Below are 19,591 nucleotides of genomic sequence, written 5' to 3' on the forward strand. Positions count from 1 at the left end.
AAAAATTATTCTTTTTTTATATAATACAGTTTGAATTCATAGCAATTTGTCCATATTGATTTCACTGCTTACTTTCCCTGTAGTCTTGCCAAGCCATGAAGCATTAGGATTTCCTCATTCCTCCAGAAATGTCTGGAACAGTAATCAAACTTCATCTGCTTCCTGTGCATTGCATTTGATATATTGTTGCATGACTTCAACAACCTTGTTGCACAGCCACCGAAATCACTTCGTGTTGTTGGGGGGGGGGGGGGCATGGGGAACCAGGCAACCCATGCCAAGCATCAGCCAGCTCCTGTTCCAGATGATCCCATGGGGGAAGCATCGATCGCACGGCTTCCCCATGGCTTCCTATGGCAACGTGGGAAGCCTCCTGTTTTGTCATGGTAGCGGCATATACCAGTTACACTCTACATCACCAACAGAGTCGCACCAGCATCATTTGATGAGAGCCAGTAAGCTCTGTGGGTTATGTAGGACGGAGCCAACATATGTTGCTGAAATCTGCCCTTTTTGATGAGGTCACAAGTTGGTTCTGACTTACTAAGGCAAATCTATCAAATATTTTTTTGGCAAGATTTGTTCAAAGGGATTTGACTTCTTCTGAGGTTGAGAGAACATGACTTCTGCAAAGTCCCCCACTGCATTTCCATGGCTGAGCAGGGATTGGAACCCTGGTCTTCAAAGTCTTAGTCCAATGCTCAGACCACAACTCAATATTTGCTCCTTGTTATATAGATAGCTCTATATAAAATGTATCTTCTTTCTATTGGACACCTTGAGATATAAGTAAGTTTGCCAGAACAAAAATTTGCTGCAAACAACTTCAAAACAAGGTGATTTAAAACTCTAATAACATTATCTAATTGAAATTGCTTGTGAGCATTTCAAACCATATTATAATATTGTGCTTCATTCATTTATATGCAGTACGAATAAGGAACATACAACACAGCTGGACACTGGCCAGTCTGATTTGGCCAAAATCAGCTAGTAAGAGTTCCAGTTTGAGGGCTGAAATCCTTTATGAAAGAGAAAGGGGGATACATTTTATTTCAATTTATTTCCATTTAAAAGGTAGTCTTAGAAGTTACTTTGGTAACCACAGACCATTTATTATGGTGTTTCATAAATCAAAATTCCGTCAGACAGAACTTTAAAAATAATACCCATTGACATTTAAACATTAATAAATTGGCATACTGACCCAGTTTCCTCCCCTACAATCTTTCTTTCCTTATTCCTTTCTTTTGTTTTCTCCCATAGTCATTTTTGGCACATGTAATAGCAAGTTAATATATCTCGTCTTGAATCTTCTGAAGAATGATTGCTTTAGCCTCCCTCCTTGCTTGCAGGCCAACAAATCAAATAAAGAAAACATCTGTGTAGGCTGGTTAATTACTATTCTGGAATTTGGCGACAACATCAGTGTTAACACCCTACTGTGCAGCATTACCACATCTATTGTTGGAGGCAGGTGTGGTATAACTAATTCATTCTGGGGGATAAAGCACCTAGCTTTGAAAATGTGTGGACTAGAACTGTCTATTTTTTAAAGGTATTAAAGTGTAGGAACATACAGGTCATTTTATTTTCTGTTCTTTTGTTTTTTATTGGTGTGAACTCCTCTCTATTCATATCCCTCAAGTCAACCTAAGAAAAAGGTGGAACATAAAGGGAATCATCATCATTATTGTATCCTTGGCTGTAAATAAGTTGGATTGGCAGGGTGGCTACTGGAGCTGCAATTTTAATAGTCATGAGCCAATAACCACGAGCCAATAACAAAACAATCTTCAACAGTTTTGGAAATTTCATTGTGTCCAGAAATTTGAAACCAGAGTATTGCCTAGGACCAGTCCATATGTCATGACCAATAATACCCAAAAAAAAACCTGAGACCAGGATACCTGGGAAATTGTCTCCTCCTTTGTGAGCCTGATATCTTAGGTCCCTTCCATACAGCCGTATAACCCAGAAAATCAAGGCAGAAAATCCCACATTATCCCAATGTGGACTCAGATAACCCAGTTCAAAGCAGATATTTCTGCCTTGATATTCTAGGATATAGGGCTGTATGGAAAGGCCTTTAGTTCCTCAGTCAAGGCCTTGTTGCATGTTCCACCATACTGCAAAGCACGTCAGCATTTCCTTTGTTGTAGCATCCAGATCTATCTCCTAGGTGCTCACGGCTGCCTTTGCATTCACAACCAACATCAGACTGCTCCTTCTTCCTCGGGTGTGTGAGGGTAGCCTGAATGTGTCTGATCATCTTTTCACCGCTGGTGTGTAACTAAGAGGATTGAAATGTACTTGTGAGGTCCCAGGCTATTGTTTTACACTTGAGTGGCAGACATTTCACAATGAGGTACAGGATACCTTCTTCCATAATGTTTAAAAATATACTATGCCTCCCTATATCACTAATAAAATTGTATCCTAGGTGTGTTTTTCAAGATTCTTAATTTAGCATATCTTGTACTTTCCCTGGGCTCTATCTTCTATCTAGGAATGACTGCACATTTCCTGATCCTCTGCACTCAGCACTTAATCTTTCAGCCATTATACTGTTTTTAAAATGTGTACTGTGATTGTAATGTTTTTCTGCTGTTGTTGTTGATTTTATTTTGTTTCATTTTATTTTATTGTGTGTATTTTGGGGTTCGTTCCCTTGTACGCTGCCACCTAGTCCCTTCGGGGAGATGGTGGCAGGGTATAAAATTAAGGTATTATTATTATTATTATTATTATTATTATTATCTCAACTCCCAAAACTAGCAGTTGGGGCAGATAATTGTACCATTTAAATAAAAATAAATGCAGTCGGTCCTCCATATTGTCTGGTTGAACTTTGGTAGATTTCATTCTTTACAGATTTTATTAATATGTTATCTCTAGGAATCTCTGAGTCTCCCAGGGCAACTTCTGGTGGATACTGATCACAGAGTCATGTTGGAAGATCTAGAGATTCTAGGTTCTCGAGCATTACTCTATAGTCAATTTATATCAGAATTTGGAGAAGCTAAAGATTCCTAAAGTTGTGAAAAACGTAATGGATTTTGCTAGTCACATCCACTCCCCCTTTATAGCGTTCCTCCAATCACAACCTTGCAAAAATAGAGGGACTACTTCACAAGTAAAACAAAAATGTTTAAACACACAATTTAAAATCTATGCATTAAAAGGACCAGGAGTTTTGCTTCTTCGCTTTTGTCATAGGGAGGCTTGGATTACTTCCCCTTAAGAGAAGCCAGCAAGCTGAATTAGCTGTGGAAGTGGACCTGTACCCATGAGCTGCTTAACTTGCTTTGTGCACCTAAGAAGACAATGGGAATGAGGAAAGAGTTTCTACCTGCAGCCAGCACAGTATAATGTCAGGCTGCTCTCTGTCAGAATGCATACTGGCTCTCTTCCACATATGCCTCAAAATTTATAAGGACCAAAGTCCATGCTATCATATGCTTTTCAAAATGCTGTTAAACTGGCAACTTCTGTTACCAGGAAACACAATTGTGAGTGCTATGGTATGGAATATACTGCCAATTTCCCCAGCCCAGTTTACCTGTCTGAACACATCTCCCTTTATGAACCACTGCAAAAACTAAGATCTCCTGGGGAGGCCCTGCTCTCAGTCCCACCACTGTCACAGGCACGTTTGACGGGGATAAGAGAGAGCGCCTTCTCAGTGATTGCCCCCCCCCCCCCCCGTTATGAAATTCCCTTCCTGTCAATATTGGATCAACCCCCTCCCTCCTGTCCTTCAGAAAGATAGTGAAGACCTGGCTGTGGGACCAATCCTATGGGGCAGTGCAATGAGGCAATAAAAGAATGGTGTCCTGAGATGGTTTTTAAGCAACTGATTTTAAAACGGATATAAATGATTTTAATGTTTGTATATATTAATGGTTTTACGCCCCGGCATTGAATATTTGCCGTATATATGTTGTTCTCTGCCCTGAGTCTCCTACAGGGTGAGAAAGGCAGAATATAAATGTTTTAAATAAATAAATAAATGCAGTAAGACCACCTTTTTGTTGCCACAACTATTGCCGATCTTTAGCCAGGGTCAGGGGACATTTGAAAGGGAGCTAGCTAGGGACCACCAATCTTAATCAAAAGCAAATTCAAGTTCACTTTCCCATAACTGTATTTTTTTTTTCAGAAATTAAAGGCAAAGTTTTTGAAACATGTTTAACACAGTGTCATTTGTTTTGAAAAAGATTAAACCACCTCAAGAGCCTTCAGAATTATAAAATTGCTTGCAACTTTGAATTCATAATTGCTTTCATCGATATTACACATATTCCATAATTGAGAAAGCAGGTACGGCAGGTATGTGATCAAGTAAATAATTCATCTACACATATTCATCCCCTGCTACTGTGTGTTGGATATACTTTCCTCTGGTTTACTCTGACCCTCTGTTTCCTGCTCTGGTTATATGAAAACATTGTTTAAGATTGACAAATGCTCCTGTATGCATTTTGTCTGGGAAAAAATAATTGCACTATTTAGCTTGAAGAACTAGTACTGGAAGTACTACATTTAGCACTCATATGGGAAAAATCAGGTGCCTGCCCTAATGTTTCCCTAGCAAGAAATGCACTTGTTTCTACATTGGAAATGCTTATGTCTTTGTTTGTCTTTATTTTCAGGCATCCGTATTGGTGAAAATGGCACTGTCAGTTGACTCTGCTTTGTATCGCTGGAGGCCCCCGTGCCAATGGTCAGTCGAAGAGGACTCCCAGACTCAGCTAGAATCGGCACCTTTGTTGTCATCTGAGAAGGAGAGGAAGAAATACAACCTAGAAAAATGGAGGGTTGTATTTCCTAATAATGAAATATTTGAAAAGGAATCAGAGAAAGTCTCACGGATATACTCTGGAAATTGGATACGGACCACAAAGTACACTTTGCTGACCTTTTTACCCCGAAATCTCTTTGAACAGTTTTATAGGTAGGTGTATGTCAATGTGGTGTAGTGATCTGACTGCAGGAAAACTAAGGTCAAATGCTTCCTTGGCCTTGGAAACCCACTGGATGACCTTGGGCACAGCAGCCTCTCAGCCTCAGAGGAAAGCCAGGGCAAGCTCCCTCTGAACAAATTCTGCCAAGAAAACTTCATGGTTTGACCTAGAGTCACCATAAGTCAGAAGTGACTTGAAAGGACATAACAACAACAGGAGCAAAAAAGCACCACAATTAAAATGAAAACCTTACCATGTTTTTTTAGAAACATGATGTTTTGGTGTTTAATTTGTAAAATCATAATGTTATTTGACATTTAATAGACTTTTCCTTAATTCCTCCTTATTATCCAACATTTTCGCTTATCCAACGTTCTCGTGACCCGTTTATGTTGGATAAGTAAGACTCTATTGTATTTTAATGTCTCTATTGCATTGCTAAGGTATTATAGTGCTGAGAAAAAACATGCTTTGTTTTTGTTTTGTTGAAGATTGGGGGTACATAAAACACACATGCTTTTCTTCACCAAATAAAATTTGCACAACACTTTGGGACATTCAAACTTATGTGTCTGTGCCTTTAGGTAGCCCGTGAACCTATTGGTGACCCCATGGATTTCATAGGGTTTTCAAATAGCTGAAGAAAAATGTCCTAAATTTTGCTCATCTATTATTCCTCCCAGTGAGATTTCCCAGCTGTTAGGAAACCAATTTTAAGCTTGGGAATGAATAATTGCAAATATCAATTCCATCCCTAATTGGGATTTTCCTATTCAATGGTATTATAGAAATACACAGGCAATGAAACTGTGGAGAGGCTTGTTAGAATATACAGTAGGTAAAGGAAAGCTTGGGATGAATCTGACCAAGTATTTCTGAGTTGTTTTTTGGATCATTGTAACAAAGGAATTGTACTTGACCTTGTCATCCAGAAGAACTTCTCTGAGTAGCTACAAGGCCTTAAGACCTATGCCTATTGTTATTCACTCAGTAGTTCGCTATTACATGTTAATTGACACTGAGCAGTTTTAATATGCTGAGTAGGAAGGGTTATTCAGTTAAACCTGTTATTAATAATTATTTCAATGAAAGTGGTCCTATCGTAACATCGGTTGTGAAGTAGCCCTCATTAAATACATAGGACCTGGAATATTATAGGCCAGTTTAGGGTGAAATAGTAGAGTGGGAAATGGCATGTCAGGTTTAAATTCTCTTTGATGAACCTTTTCAAACTGCTTCTGGCCCAGTTGGGGTACAAAACTGGAATAATTCTGGTTGCACAGCTGGATAACCAGTTGTCTGTGGGCCCATCTTTACATCACAACAGAAAAAGCTCTGAAATGTACTAACAAACAAGATAGAAGAAATAGTTATTTGCAAAGTAGTTCCAGCTACCTAGTCACAGGCACCGCCGAAATCGGCCAGCCTCTCTGCATACCAGTGGCACCTGCGCAGGGGTCATGGGGACCAATTGCCTCATGTCCTGCACTGTTGTGTCTTCATAACATAGGGGGAAGCTTTCTTGAGTCAGCTCGACCCATTTTTCCTAATGGAAAGATGGGGAGCTGCCCATCAACCACCATCAGCAATTTTGTGGTGACAGGGTGTTGGTAGCAGTTCAGCCACTGAGCCGCCCTTGAAGTACTTTTCTGGGGTCTGATGGGAGCCATTGGGCTCTTTGGCTAAAGTAAATAAAAACCCGTTGCTGCCACCAAAATTTGAACCGTGTGAAGAGGTCCCACATTGTGGTATTGTATCATGATTTGCTGGCCAAAGACAAACTTTAGGCTCTGGAACTTTAGGCTCTGGAACAGATATAAAAACCAGCCATAGTTTAGATGAAAAACCATGTCATCCAGTTAATCTGAACTTCACCAACATATTTAAAGATTGCAGGAAACACTCATTCTCATATACAAATTAAAGAGTAATTAGGAAATGCCAGTTAAATGTTAAAGTTCTATTAATAGCATGTCTTCTTCTTCTTTCAGATTAGCCAACATCTATTTCCTATTTTTGGTGATCATCAACTGGTTCCCACAATTGGAAGTCTTCCACAGAGAAATCACAATGTTGCCACTGGTCATTGTACTTTTAGTTATCGCAATTAAGGATGGCATTGAAGATTATAGGCGATATAGATATGATCAACAGATCAACAGTTCTAAAATGAAAGCATACAATGTGTAAGTCTAAAAGTATTATATCATTGTGATTCATTAAATTATACTTTAATGTTTGTTCCATCAACATATGGTTGCAACGAGAATAACAAAAATAGTCTACAGAAGAGAAGTTTGTAAACTTCTTAGAAATCCATTCTGGTGTTTTGTTAGGATTTCTTTTCTTTTGTTTTACATTGTTCTTTGCTGCAAAATAAATATCTACTTCCCAGTATTTGAAGGGTGATTCAGTGTAAGACTTTTATGTTACACCTGCAGTACTTAATCACAGAATTTTATTGCATGTCCAGAGAACTGCTTCTTTCATTTGTGGCCATTATACGTTTTCATCTTCAGGGCTCAAAGGACTCTAGCTGGGGGGCCTAGGATTGTGGGGCCCGGGTGTAGTGGGTTTGCCAGCTAAGTAAGATGAACAGTAGACAAAAAAAAAAACAACTTTTGACTTTTGTTTTGTCTACCCAATTAAAATTGATTATTTTATTGGAACATTACATAATTGTCGCATATCAACTTTTTGTTTAATATTTGTAATCATTGCAATTCATATGCTTATTTATGCGAATGCCTGGTTTGATACATTTAAAAAGAAATTTGATTGCTTTTTGAATTAAAGATCAAATTTGCAAACAGAATTCAAAACATTGCACACAACAGAAAGCATTTACTGAGCAATATATGAGAAATTGTCAAGAGATCTTAATGGTTGGGGATTGTGAGATTCTATACAAAAACAAACTATAAAAGAACAAAAGAACATTTTCCAAGATAATAGTTAAAATAGAGGTTAAAAGAAACCCTTTACTGTCTACTATGTCATATTTTATGCGACCCAAGGAACAAAAACTTAATCAGTTTAACACAAGAATTATTTTAATCTAGAAATATCCCTTGGAAAAATGATATGATAATTTGCCTTCTCATGAAAATAGTCCTCACAAAAACAGAGCTGAAAATAGGAAACAATGTTTCACTTTGAAATTCCTTTTCCAGTCATCAAAAAGACAGAATTGGCGAAGTCCTACAACAGGAAATGTAAGACAACTATAGGCCCTTCCAGACAGATGCTCAATCCAGAATAAGAAAGTGAGATTAAAACCCCTGACATCTTAAGGAGAGTCCTTGTGGAGCCATTAGTCTTGGAAAATGGTTTCATGGCACCCAGAAAGGATTAGATAATGTGGATTGAAAGGAACCACAAAAGGTACAAGACATCCATACCTTATTGACCATCCGAGATGCACTGCACCTCATAAGTGCTGATGTCGATATAACAAAGTGCACACATGCAGATTTATTTATTTATTTATTTATTTCTTTTCAGCATTTATACCCCGTCCTTTTCAGCCCCAAGGGAGGACTCAGGGCAACTTAAAATAGGCAACCATTAGATGCCAGACATTGAATTAACAAACATAATTTTAAAACCATTAAAACAGTTATAAACATTCAAGATTTATAATTCTAAAATATTGCTGGTTTAAAATCGCGATCCAAGATCAGTCCATTGCCGGTCACATCAGTCAATCACATTCAAATCACCATATCTATTGCTCAAAGGCTTGACCCCAGAGCCAGGTTTTGAGTTTTTTTCGGAATCCCAGGAGAGAGGGGGCAGATCTGATATCATTTGGGAGGGAGTGCCACAGCCAAGGAGCCACCATAGAGAAGACCCTGTCTCTTGTCCCCACCAATCACGCGAGAGTGGTGGGACCGAGAGCAGAGCCTCTCCCAATGATCTTAAGAGTCCTTGAAGGTTTGTAGAGGGAGATACGTTCAGACAGGTAAACTGGGCCAGAACCGTTTAGGGCTTTATAGGATTGAGCCTATACATTTATAATGATTTCCTGTCATTGTCTCTCCTCACCTTCCTGGTTCCTTTAGGTTTGACCTCTTGAACCCCATTTCCCTTTAGGGTCACTTGCTTGTCATGCTGGTGTGTAAATTCAAGCTCTGCTTAATTTAAGAAATATGAAAACAAGGGTATGATGTCTCACGGGAATTGCTTTCCTTTTCTGCTTCCATTTGGTTCCCTCAACTTCCATCCCTCCTCAGCTGTTTTGCGATTATAAAATAAGGATAAGCTCTGTCGATCGTGGATTTTAAGGAAACCTTTTTATCATGTGCACACATTTTCAGTGTGTGCCATCAAGCCGGAGAAGAGGGAACTCGGCAGTATGGAAGCAGATTTTACAGGATTTGCAACCTGTCACATTCTCAAAGATATATTTAGAACTGTATTGGGAGTGAACTGAAACTTGTTGTGGTTTGTGTTATTTTAAATAATTTTGTTTTCTGAGTTCAGTTTTGAATCAGTTTACACAACACAGACTCCTATATGCTTTCTCAATTGCCACAGGGTAAGCAGATGTTGACATCTTTCAAACATTTTAGGTAGTAAGGATTCTTCTAGATGTTTTGAAATCTTTGGGCACCATACCCATCCCATTAGTAAAATTCCATTGAATTGGCATTTCTATCTAGATTGTTGAATAGAAATAGCTATTCCTGCCTGGCACCATTCTTCCTCTCACGCTATGCCTTGCAAAAATAGCTGACTCCCTGCCCTCATATTGCCAAACTGTTGGGAATTATTCATTAAATCCTTATGCAATTGCTCTTTCCCAGCTATGTGTTTCACTCCTCTTCTCTGCTCCCTGCTTCATGTGCACATAAAGTAGAAACTAAAATATGGAGGAATTTTTCCAGTGACTGGGTTACTTGAGTATCTTGTGAAAAATGAACAAAAATATGAAATTGCATACTAAGTAATACAACTTTCAATTCAGCATATGGACTTGTTTCTGTACCCATGGATGTCTTCCCTGGAAACACGACAGGTGGATTTTAAAAAACATATATACTGCTGTAAATGCAGAAGTAAGCAGTCTTTTGTGGATACAATTACAAAGCAGTGCATATTAAAATATACCTGAGAGATTCAAGTTAGATGACAAAGAATGGTTCCTGGTTTGTATGTGAAAGTTGGGAAGTTTCTTTGGAATTCTGCATGTGAGGAAGAATTTCCTCACTCATCGCTACAAAGAGCAAGCACTAGGACCTGGGAGCATTCATTCCGAGTACAGGGAAACCAGTTTATAAGAGGATGTGCAACTTTGTATGTGCAACTCTGACGTCTGCGTTCCGGCAGGTGTTGACTTAAAGCAAGTGAAAGCAATTAGTCTCGTTCAACTCAGCCCGGCACTTAGCTGTACAGCAAATCAATTGGCGTAGGTTACCCTTAATTTCCAAACTCTGTACAGCAAAGTCAAACTTTTAAGGAGCAGGAAGATGTCATGGAAATGCGCTCAATGAAATTCCCGAGGGACATACCTTGGTTCAGAGGACGGTGCTTCCCGAGTGTACCTTCAGACTCTGAGCTTGAAGAACCTGTGAAAAGGAGGAGAGGGAGAAGGAAGGAAGAAGAAACAAAGAGGGCCATTGTTTCTAACCTGCCCTTTGAAGGCAAGTGGAAAGAAAATCCAAATCGACATTATGAGGGCAACAAAATCAAGACTACAAAATACACCCTCCTGTCTTTCATCCCTAAAAACCTCTTTGAGCAGTTTCATCGTTTTGCCAATTTTTACTTTGTGGCTATCGTAGCACTCAATTTCATACCTGTGCTCAATGCATTTGAACCAGGGATAGCTGTGATCCCGATCTGTGTTATAATGGCCGCCACAGCCATCAAAGATGCTTGGGAGGACTTTCGGAGATTCAGTCTGGACACAGAGATCAATAGCATGGGCTGTCTGGTTTACAGAAGGTAAATGATATATTGAATTTTGATATATTTCAAAAGTACTCAAAAATATATTAGACTTTGGTCTGAGTCAATATTTAATTATGCCTATTTGACAGAAAATGTGTAACTAGCATCTTGTTGCGGAATTACCATGAGAAACACACAATTTGGTCTGGAGAACATTAGTTACTTCCTCCTGTGAACTTCTAACACTAGCACTGAGAGGCGTGCTCCTAGCAAGTATCTCATGGTCATTTATAGACTTATGTGCCATCAGTTTATTTTATCTACATTTAAAAATAACTCAGTGGGTGGCTATTGCTACATCTTTTAGAAAATAGTTGCCTAGTTTAACTTTGTTCTTTGCACAAAAAAAAATATTTTTATCTGTCTTAAATATTTAACCAATCAGTTTCAGCAGATGACCCTAATACATTCTAATTGGGGGGGGGGGGGTATTGTCTTTCTACAGATAATGCATATTTTATATGATTACCATGTCTCTGTTATCGACTTTTTTGTTAGGTAAAAAAATCCACCAGACATGGGAAAACTTTCTAAATTGGGGACCACATGGTGGGCTAGAGCGGGGTGGGTGGACGAGAAGGAAGGGAGCTCTCCCCAAGTCCCTTCCCTGCCCTTTCCTCCCTTTCCTCTTCTCTTTTGGAGGCAGAAAGTGAAGGAAAGACGGGAAATAGTCGGATCCCAAAAGGGTCGGCCTTGATCAGGATGAGATGGTGGATGGGAGAGGAAAAAGTGTATCCATTAGACCGCATACTGTCTACTCATGATAATCCTAGAATCCTAGCGCTGGAGGAGACCCCCAAGGGCCATCCAGTCCAACCCTCTGCCATGCAAGAAGGCATAATGAAAGCACTCCCAATAGACAGCTTTTGTGGAAAAGCCTCCAAAGAAGGAGACTCCACCACACTCCCAGCCAACCTGTGCCACTCACCAACAGTTCTTACTCTCAGGAAGTTCTTCCTAATCTTTTCAGTTGAACCTCTTTCCCTGCCATTTGAAACCATTGCTCCCTTGTGCCCTGGTCTCTAGAGCAGCAGAAAGTTAGTTTTCCCCCTCCCTCCTCCTCAATGGGGCACAATTTTAAATCTTGAGACATGGTTCGCATTTTCCCTCTCAACCACCTCTTCTCCTAGCTAAATATCCCCCAGGAGGAAAGTAGGAAGAGGGAAGAGAAGGATGGAAGGAGGGGGGAGGTAGGAAGGAAGGGTACAGTGAGAGGGAAGGAGGGAGGGAAAAAAGAAAGGATTAAAGGGTGGAGATAAGGAAGGGAGGGAGGGAAGGAGGAAGGGAAGAGAAAAGGAAGGAAGGTGAGAGAGAAGAGGGCCTGAGAAACGAGCCCAAGGGGGCACATCTGGTCCTGGGCCTGGGTTTGCCCATAGCTGCGATACAATGTGTTATTCTTGCAGGGGTTTTTTTTTTTTTTTTTTTTTGCATCTTTCCTAGTTCTACAATATTTTTGATGTGTGGTAAGCAGAACTATACATGGTATTCCATCTTGGGTTCTACCACAGGTTTTTAGAAGAGCTGACTATTTTATTTTGTGAACACCTTCCTAATGTTTCTTTGCATGGACTTTGCCTTTCTTATTGCTGTTGCACACTGTGTCAACATTTTTATTGCACTGTTCATTGTTAACTCAAGCCCCATCAATGTTTGCATGAAATTAAGAGTCAGCATACAATATATCCTGTTTCTTTGCACGCATCTTGTTAATTTGACGTAGCCTGTATATTTTGGTGAAAATAAAAAAGTACTGTCAATCTCAACCTTACAAAACTCTTATCTTATTAATTATGTGGGACATTTTGTTTTTGTTTTCTTGAAAGTGTTATAAATTACAACAAAGCAACGTCTTGTAATTTGGTTCCTCATTATTTTGTCTAAAAGTGAATTACTAATTCAGTTAGCTATACTGTTCTATAGAAAATGTGTATGGAAACAGTTTAGATGTCATCACACGTGACTGTTTCCAGATGTTATTTCTTTATCCATACATATTCTGCGATTTCTTATCACATTTCCTGGTGACAATAGCCATAGATTGTCCTTACATCAAAATGACAACAAATGGGCAACAATAGCAACAATAACTTCCCTTTAACCCAGACTGTCTGGATGAGAACACAGGAATTGCAAAAGCATGTGGCTATGATGCTGTAGCCAAGTGCAAAGTGATGACATGTTCTGCTGAAGTCCGCCAGGGTCCTCCAGCGATCTCGGGGGATGATGGAATAGCAACCTTATTGCTGAGGTTGGTATTTTTTCCTCCAATACCAACCTCAGCAATGACATAAAATAAACATATGTAGTGTTGATTTCTGCCTGTGTCACTAAAAGGATGCCAACTGCTGAGTGAAAGCATAAAAGAAGAAGAAAGTCTGTGAGCCTGAGGCCCACAACTGTAATTCCAAATTACAACTGTAATTCCTAATTTGGAGATTCAATGGTCCATTAGTACAGAGAGCAGGGTGAGCTCCCATGTGTCAGCTCCAGCTTCTCATGCGGGGACATGAGAGAAGCCTCCCACAGGATGATAAAACATCTGGGTATCTCCTGGTCAATGTCCTTGCAGATGGCAAACTCTCTCACACCAGAAGCGACATGCAGTTTCTCAAGTCGCTCCTGAAATGAAAAAAAAAAGTACTGCCCCAGAACTTTGTAAGGAAGATGAAAATATAATTAAGAATACTGTGTTGAATTCAAACTTTTACCCCACATATGGAGAAGTAAGATTTGAATTTGTTTATCAATATAGATCAGGAGTGGACAACTGTAGCAAGGGCTGAGCTGATTTTGACCTTGAAGCAGGACAAATCATGATACTAAAATGTATTTTGGTAGCATATGAGATCAATTTAGAAAAAAATACCCATTTTCCTTAGGTAGGTTGCTTGAGATGCATGTAAAATAATTTATTTTCAACTCATCTATAGCTATTTGCTGTGCATGAAATATAATATTTGTCGTCTGCTTCTGCATTCAGTTTGATTCTGGCATAGAAGAACAGAACAAGAACCATGCTGGATAAAGCCAATGTCCTATCTAGAATTCTGTTCTCACAGTGGCTGATCAGATGTTTCCGCGAAGTGCATGAGTAGAACATTAATCTCCCAGTTTTGTTTCCCAGCAATTGTATGAGATTTGTATTTTCTCTAATACTGGGGCCCTTTCATACTGAACAATTATAGCATTATGATTCCATTTTAACTTCTATAGTTGCACCCTATGAAAAACTGAGACTTTTAATTTAGTCAAAAGCACTAGAATACTTCTCTGGCTGATAATTCAAAATTCCCCTCTAACTACAAATCCCAGGATTCCATAAGATGTCATGGAAGATAAGGTGAAATCTTTGTGTAATGTGAAAGGGTCACTGAACTCAGCGCTATAGACCAGATTTTCCTGGCGTGATATGTGTTTGGGCTAATGATTCATCTGAATTCCTCTTAATCCTGTGTGGAATCATTTGTCCAACAAACTGCATGAAACCCTGAAAATATCCAAAATTAGTCCCCAAATTCTGTTGGGATGCTGGGGGGGGGGGGTGCATATAGTAATTCTTTTGCAAATCTACTGCATGCTTTTGGAACTGGCTCTTGCAGTGTGCGGTTGGTTCATGAAAAAGCAACACCCACACAGTTTTAGTTAGATTTCAAAGACCCCATGATCCTATTGTTGGAACTGAATTTTATTATGAGGGCATTTACCTCTAGCAATTCCAATGCAGTTTACCTCTTTCAAAACTTTTTACCAAAATTCTCTTCTAGAAGCTCATTTTTTTCTCTTTTTTTCATTTCCAGTGTCTTTTCCTGCATTCTAGGGACCCTTCCACACAGCCATATAACCAAGAATATCAAGGCAGATAATCCACAATATCTGCTTTGAACTGGATTATCTGAGTCCACACTGCCAGATAATCCAGTTCAATGTGGATTTTATACAGCTGTGTGAATGGGGCCTTGATGAACTTTCCCTTCATATTATTATGGTTTTGTTGCAGTGTTTCTCTTTTTTCTATACTTTTATTTTCCAGGTTCTCCTATCAATGCAACTGTATGTCCCTTAGGTGTAAGGAGAGAGTTAAAGTGTGTTGGCTTCTTTTATTGGCCACATACGCTTATGTTTTATTTGTTCTTTGTTGTAGTTGTTTGTATTTATCAAGTCATATTTATATAGTAACAAAGGCTAAGGGACATACTCTGACCTTTGATCAGTGAATGGCAAAATGATACAAACCGTATAGGTGACTAGATTAAAACGGTCATTTCTAATTCCTTTTTCAGACAATAAAGGTTTATCAATAATATAATAAATACAATATAATATAAGAGTTAACTTTTTTAATGGCAAAACCGTTATTTTAGTCACTTTAATAGTTACAGATGGAAGATGAATACATGGTTCAGTTGATAAATGTTGCTATAAGTCAGAGGAGAGAAGAAAAATGGTCCTAAGAGCTTGTAGCATTCATGGCTTTAAGAAACTAAAAGTAATGATTTTCATCACTTTAAAGAAACGGATAGATATGCTTTTTATTTTTAAAAAAAATTGCAATGATAATGGCAAATAACTACTTTGAGGAGACTCAAAAGTATAACTTTAACATACTTTTTTCAAAAGGAACTTTCCATTGACTTGTTAAAGAGGGGAGGACTAACTTGGTGGGGTGCTGAATGGGGCTTGATGCAGTAGATAGGATACACGATTTTTCTCGGAAAGTCCTTTTACTATATCTCATTAACTGATATAGCTTTACAAAATGTCCCTGAACTGTGAAATTGTTCTCTCTCAAAAAGCTGTTTGCCTCACTGACTGAATACCATTCTGTAATACATTGTATCCCAAGGATTACAGATACCTTAAGTATGGTCATTTTATGTAATGTATTTTTCTCATTATCTTGAAAATCAGTTGCTTCAAGGACATGCCCCTTTTCCAGTTTTTAGGATAGCTAAATGCAAATTACAAATACAAGGCATCTGTAAATGCCAACATGATTTTATAAACACAGTGTGTGTAGCGTATGGCACACATAGAGTCTGAGGAAACTCTAGCTGTATGCTGTATGCTCTATACCTCTTTTTGAAATATCTAAAATGTGTACTTACTTTACTTAGGCGATCCCTCGTTGTCCAAGTAGGATAGTCTTCCAGGATTAGTGTACTGGCAGTGGGTCCGTAGGTGGCTGTGGAGCCCTATTCTTGATCTGCATCATCTCTCGCAGTGAGGGCATTGGCTTCGAGGTGGAAGACAGTCCTGGTCGGGGTTGGCTTGACGCACCTTCCTCTTGACACATTTCTTTCTTTCACCCTCCATTCGTGCTTCTTCACATTCTACAGCACTGCTGGTCACAGCTGACCTCCAGCTGGAGTGCTCAAGGGCCAGGGCTTCCCAGTTTCTCAGTGTCTATACCAGAGTTTTTAAGGTTGGCTTTGAATCTTTAAATCTCTTTTCATGTCCACCAACATTCTGTTTTCCGTTATTGAGTTCGGAGTAGAGCAACTGCCTTGGGAGATGGTGGTCAGGCATCCGGACAACGTGGCCAGTCCAGCGAAGTTGATGGTGGAGGACCATTGCTTCAATACTGGTGGTATTTGCTTCTTCCAGCATGCTGGCATTTCTCCGCTTGTCTACCCAAGAGATTTGCAGGATTTTCCGGAGGCAGCACTGATGGAATCGTTCCAGGAGTTGCATGATGATTATCATCAATCATAGATAAAAATGAATGCATAGCACACAGAATGCAACAAACAGTTTGAATTTAAGTTTTTTTAAAAGCTGTGAAGGAGGTAGGACTGGAAGATCTTATTGGCCTGAAAGTCATATGATGCAGTGAGTGAAGCATGTGAGGAAGAGGTATGAGAGAAATATAATGTGAAGATCATGTGACACTTAAGCAAGTCATGGGCTTCGTGCACTGATTATTTAATGTAATCAACTATAGTGTGTTATAACAAAAGAAGGGTTGAGTCAACATAATCCCTTTTGCCATCTCTCAGGGCGCTTCCAGACAGTATGAAAATGTGGGTTTTAAATGGAGAACAAAAAACCCGGGGCCTGAGAACATGTCTGCACATAGACCTATGAGTCCTGGGACTTCTTCCCCCACCATCCTCACAGGCTTCCTCTGTATCGGAACAAGACAGAGGGCAAATGGAAGACATCTGGTGGGAGGTTTTGTAAAAAAAAAAAATCATTCCATTATACGCTTGATTATATATGCGCACATGCAAATATCTTAATATAAATACAAGCAAATTTGCATGTGCCCCTATTGGGGGATTTCTCTCTTCCCCCAATTGTTGATTCAAGCTCTGTTTAATATTAACTCAGGAAATTTTGTGTTTTAGGTGCTGTGTAGATGGGCCCTCACACACCATATTAGAACACATCCAACATTTCTTAAAATTTCTAGTTATATTCAAATAAGAAAGTGTTTGATTGAAATACAAGCCAGAACACAAACCATAGTATCAAGTCAGATATTGCAGGTCTCTAATAATTTTAAAATGTTGGAAGTGTTGTATCACAAAGGCCAGTATTTCCAAGCATAAATAATCTACTGAGTCATTGTGCAAGTACAATGGCTCACTAGATCATTTTATGCCATCTGGTCATTTGAATAGTGACCAAGTAATTTGAATACTGACCAACATCCCTTGATGTCAGTGGACTTCCAGTGGAGGCACCATCCACAACCAGAGTGGAAACATTGAATGATGCTTTCCTCCCAACATGGGAGTCTACTCATGTTGTGCTGATCCTTGCAGCTTGAGCAATGCTTCCCACATGTGATAGGGGAAGTGTCACAATGAAGGAGCAGTACACAGTGTGATGGATTTGCCCCACTGCCCCTCATGTGATAAAGTCGTTAGTACCATACATGTAATAAAGTCTTTAGTAACATACATCAATTCATTGGTTACTTGAATAGTGCCATTCTTTTTATATGTATAGTTAATTATAAGAACTCAATTTGTTTTTCATCTTTCATGCTGAGATTCCATTAATGCCAAAATATCCTGCAAGCATTCCCTCTACTGGTGTGCTGACATTACTTCTATATAGATGAGGATATTTACATATATACATATACATATATATGCCTATTAAAATTTTCAAAAAAGAAAGCAGGAAGACAGTCTGAAAACTACTTAGCATGCTCAGCGATCTTCAAGAGACATGGGATGTTCAATGCTGCTGAGCTGAAAATAATAATGGAAAAACAACCAAGGAAAGGGAATTAATTTGGTTGAGCTCCTGCCATCTTATAATAACCTTCTAAGAGTCATGGATGACAGTCTGGCCCACTAAATATTAGTATTCCTGTTAGGAAATTAATAGATAATGCAAAATGGTGTTGCAGATCCCAGATGTGATTAATAGTAAGCAACCTTCTAACTTCTGTACCTCCAATGTGAACTCACAATAGTTATGACAGCCTACTCTAAAAACCATTGAGAAAACTTATGTGAATATTTATCAGCCATTCTGTGTATTTTAATTAAATTATTATTATTATTATCATCATCATCATTATTATTATTAATGCTTAAGGCAAAGAGGCAGAAAATCTTGCTCCAGAAAAGCAATAAACTGTTGGGTTTGAATTAGAATGCTATTTGTGAAGTATCAGATCATCATTTCAGAATGAAATAATGAAAGCTGTAACTTCTTTCTTAATGACTGGAGGTGGGGAGGTATTTTCTGAATTGTCAGAAGTTGTGTTTGAGTGGTGAACACTCAGTTTTTAGATGCACTGCCAAGGATTATGAGTTCATTTTTTTCACTTGACATTATGGAGTAGAGTTCTGCTGAGCCAAAACTGACAAATTTGCAACATGTTCTGTGTATCAACCTTTATTTTCTCTTTCTCTCTCTCTTTTGTCATGTGCATATATTTCAAATGCTAACTACAATGTTGTTAAATGAAATAATAAAGTTCTGCATGAATTTTCTTTTTAAAATATTTTTAATTTTGAAATTAGGTATTAGATCAGTGATGGGTAAAGGTTCCATGTCAGTGAGATGATGAAACAACTCAAGGTTTTAGTCTGAATTTGAAAGAAATAAGTTTCCAAATAATTGTGAATAGTTTTTTAAAAAAATGTTCAACTAAAATCTGGAAAGTTTTTTTTCCATCCTACTGACATGAAAGCTGGCAGCTAACTGTCGTTCAATATTAAAACCTACCATGGGAAATACCAAAACAAAAATCTTCTGACATGATTTCTCCCATCTCATCTACTTTAAGCAGCTATACATTTTCCTATTCCCGAGTAAACTTTCTCCCAGCACGACAATATTATGGATTCAGAACATCGTCTTTACAAAAGCATTGAATCCTTACATATTCACAGCTGATGCCCAACTATCAGTTCTTCTATGCAAGAACACTGGACAGTCATCCTCTCTACTTTTCGTTTCATTATTGAACTGCCCTTATGAGAAAGGAAATGGCGCCTAACAGTTACCCAAAAGTGTTGATTTCACAGGAAGGTATATATAGCACATGATAAACTTTTTTGGCTTGGCCTCCATCTTGTAAGTAGTTCTTACAGCTATGTTTCTCAAAGTGTGAGATGAGTCATCCCAAGTTACTATGAGCTGCTTTGGAGAGATCCCTCACTCCACTTCACTTGGTCTGAGCAGTTCCCACAGGAGGGCTTCCA

At 38.7% G+C, this 19,591-nt stretch overlaps 1 protein-coding gene across 2 annotated transcripts in view; it reads left to right on the top strand.

Annotated features, from left to right (window-relative positions):
- ATP10B (ATPase phospholipid transporting 10B (putative)) overlaps positions 1 to 19,591 on the top strand; it is a 141,181-nt gene that overhangs the window by 66,908 nt on the left and 54,682 nt on the right. Inside the window, exons 2-3 of one of the 2 annotated variants that reach the window (XM_060764963.2) lie at positions 4,656 to 4,957; positions 6,959 to 7,153. In XM_060764963.2, the coding sequence (XP_060620946.2) occupies positions 4,656 to 4,957; positions 6,959 to 7,153 (497 nt within the window). Of the gene's footprint in view, positions 1 to 4,655; positions 4,958 to 6,958; positions 7,154 to 10,290; positions 10,917 to 19,591 lie in introns of those variants that run through there. The other variant, XM_060764962.2, reaches the window with a different exon arrangement.

This window comes from Anolis sagrei, chromosome 2, assembly GCF_037176765.1.
Source record: "Anolis sagrei isolate rAnoSag1 chromosome 2, rAnoSag1.mat, whole genome shotgun sequence".
In the NCBI taxonomy this organism is placed as follows: Eukaryota; Metazoa; Chordata; class Lepidosauria; order Squamata; family Dactyloidae; genus Anolis; species Anolis sagrei.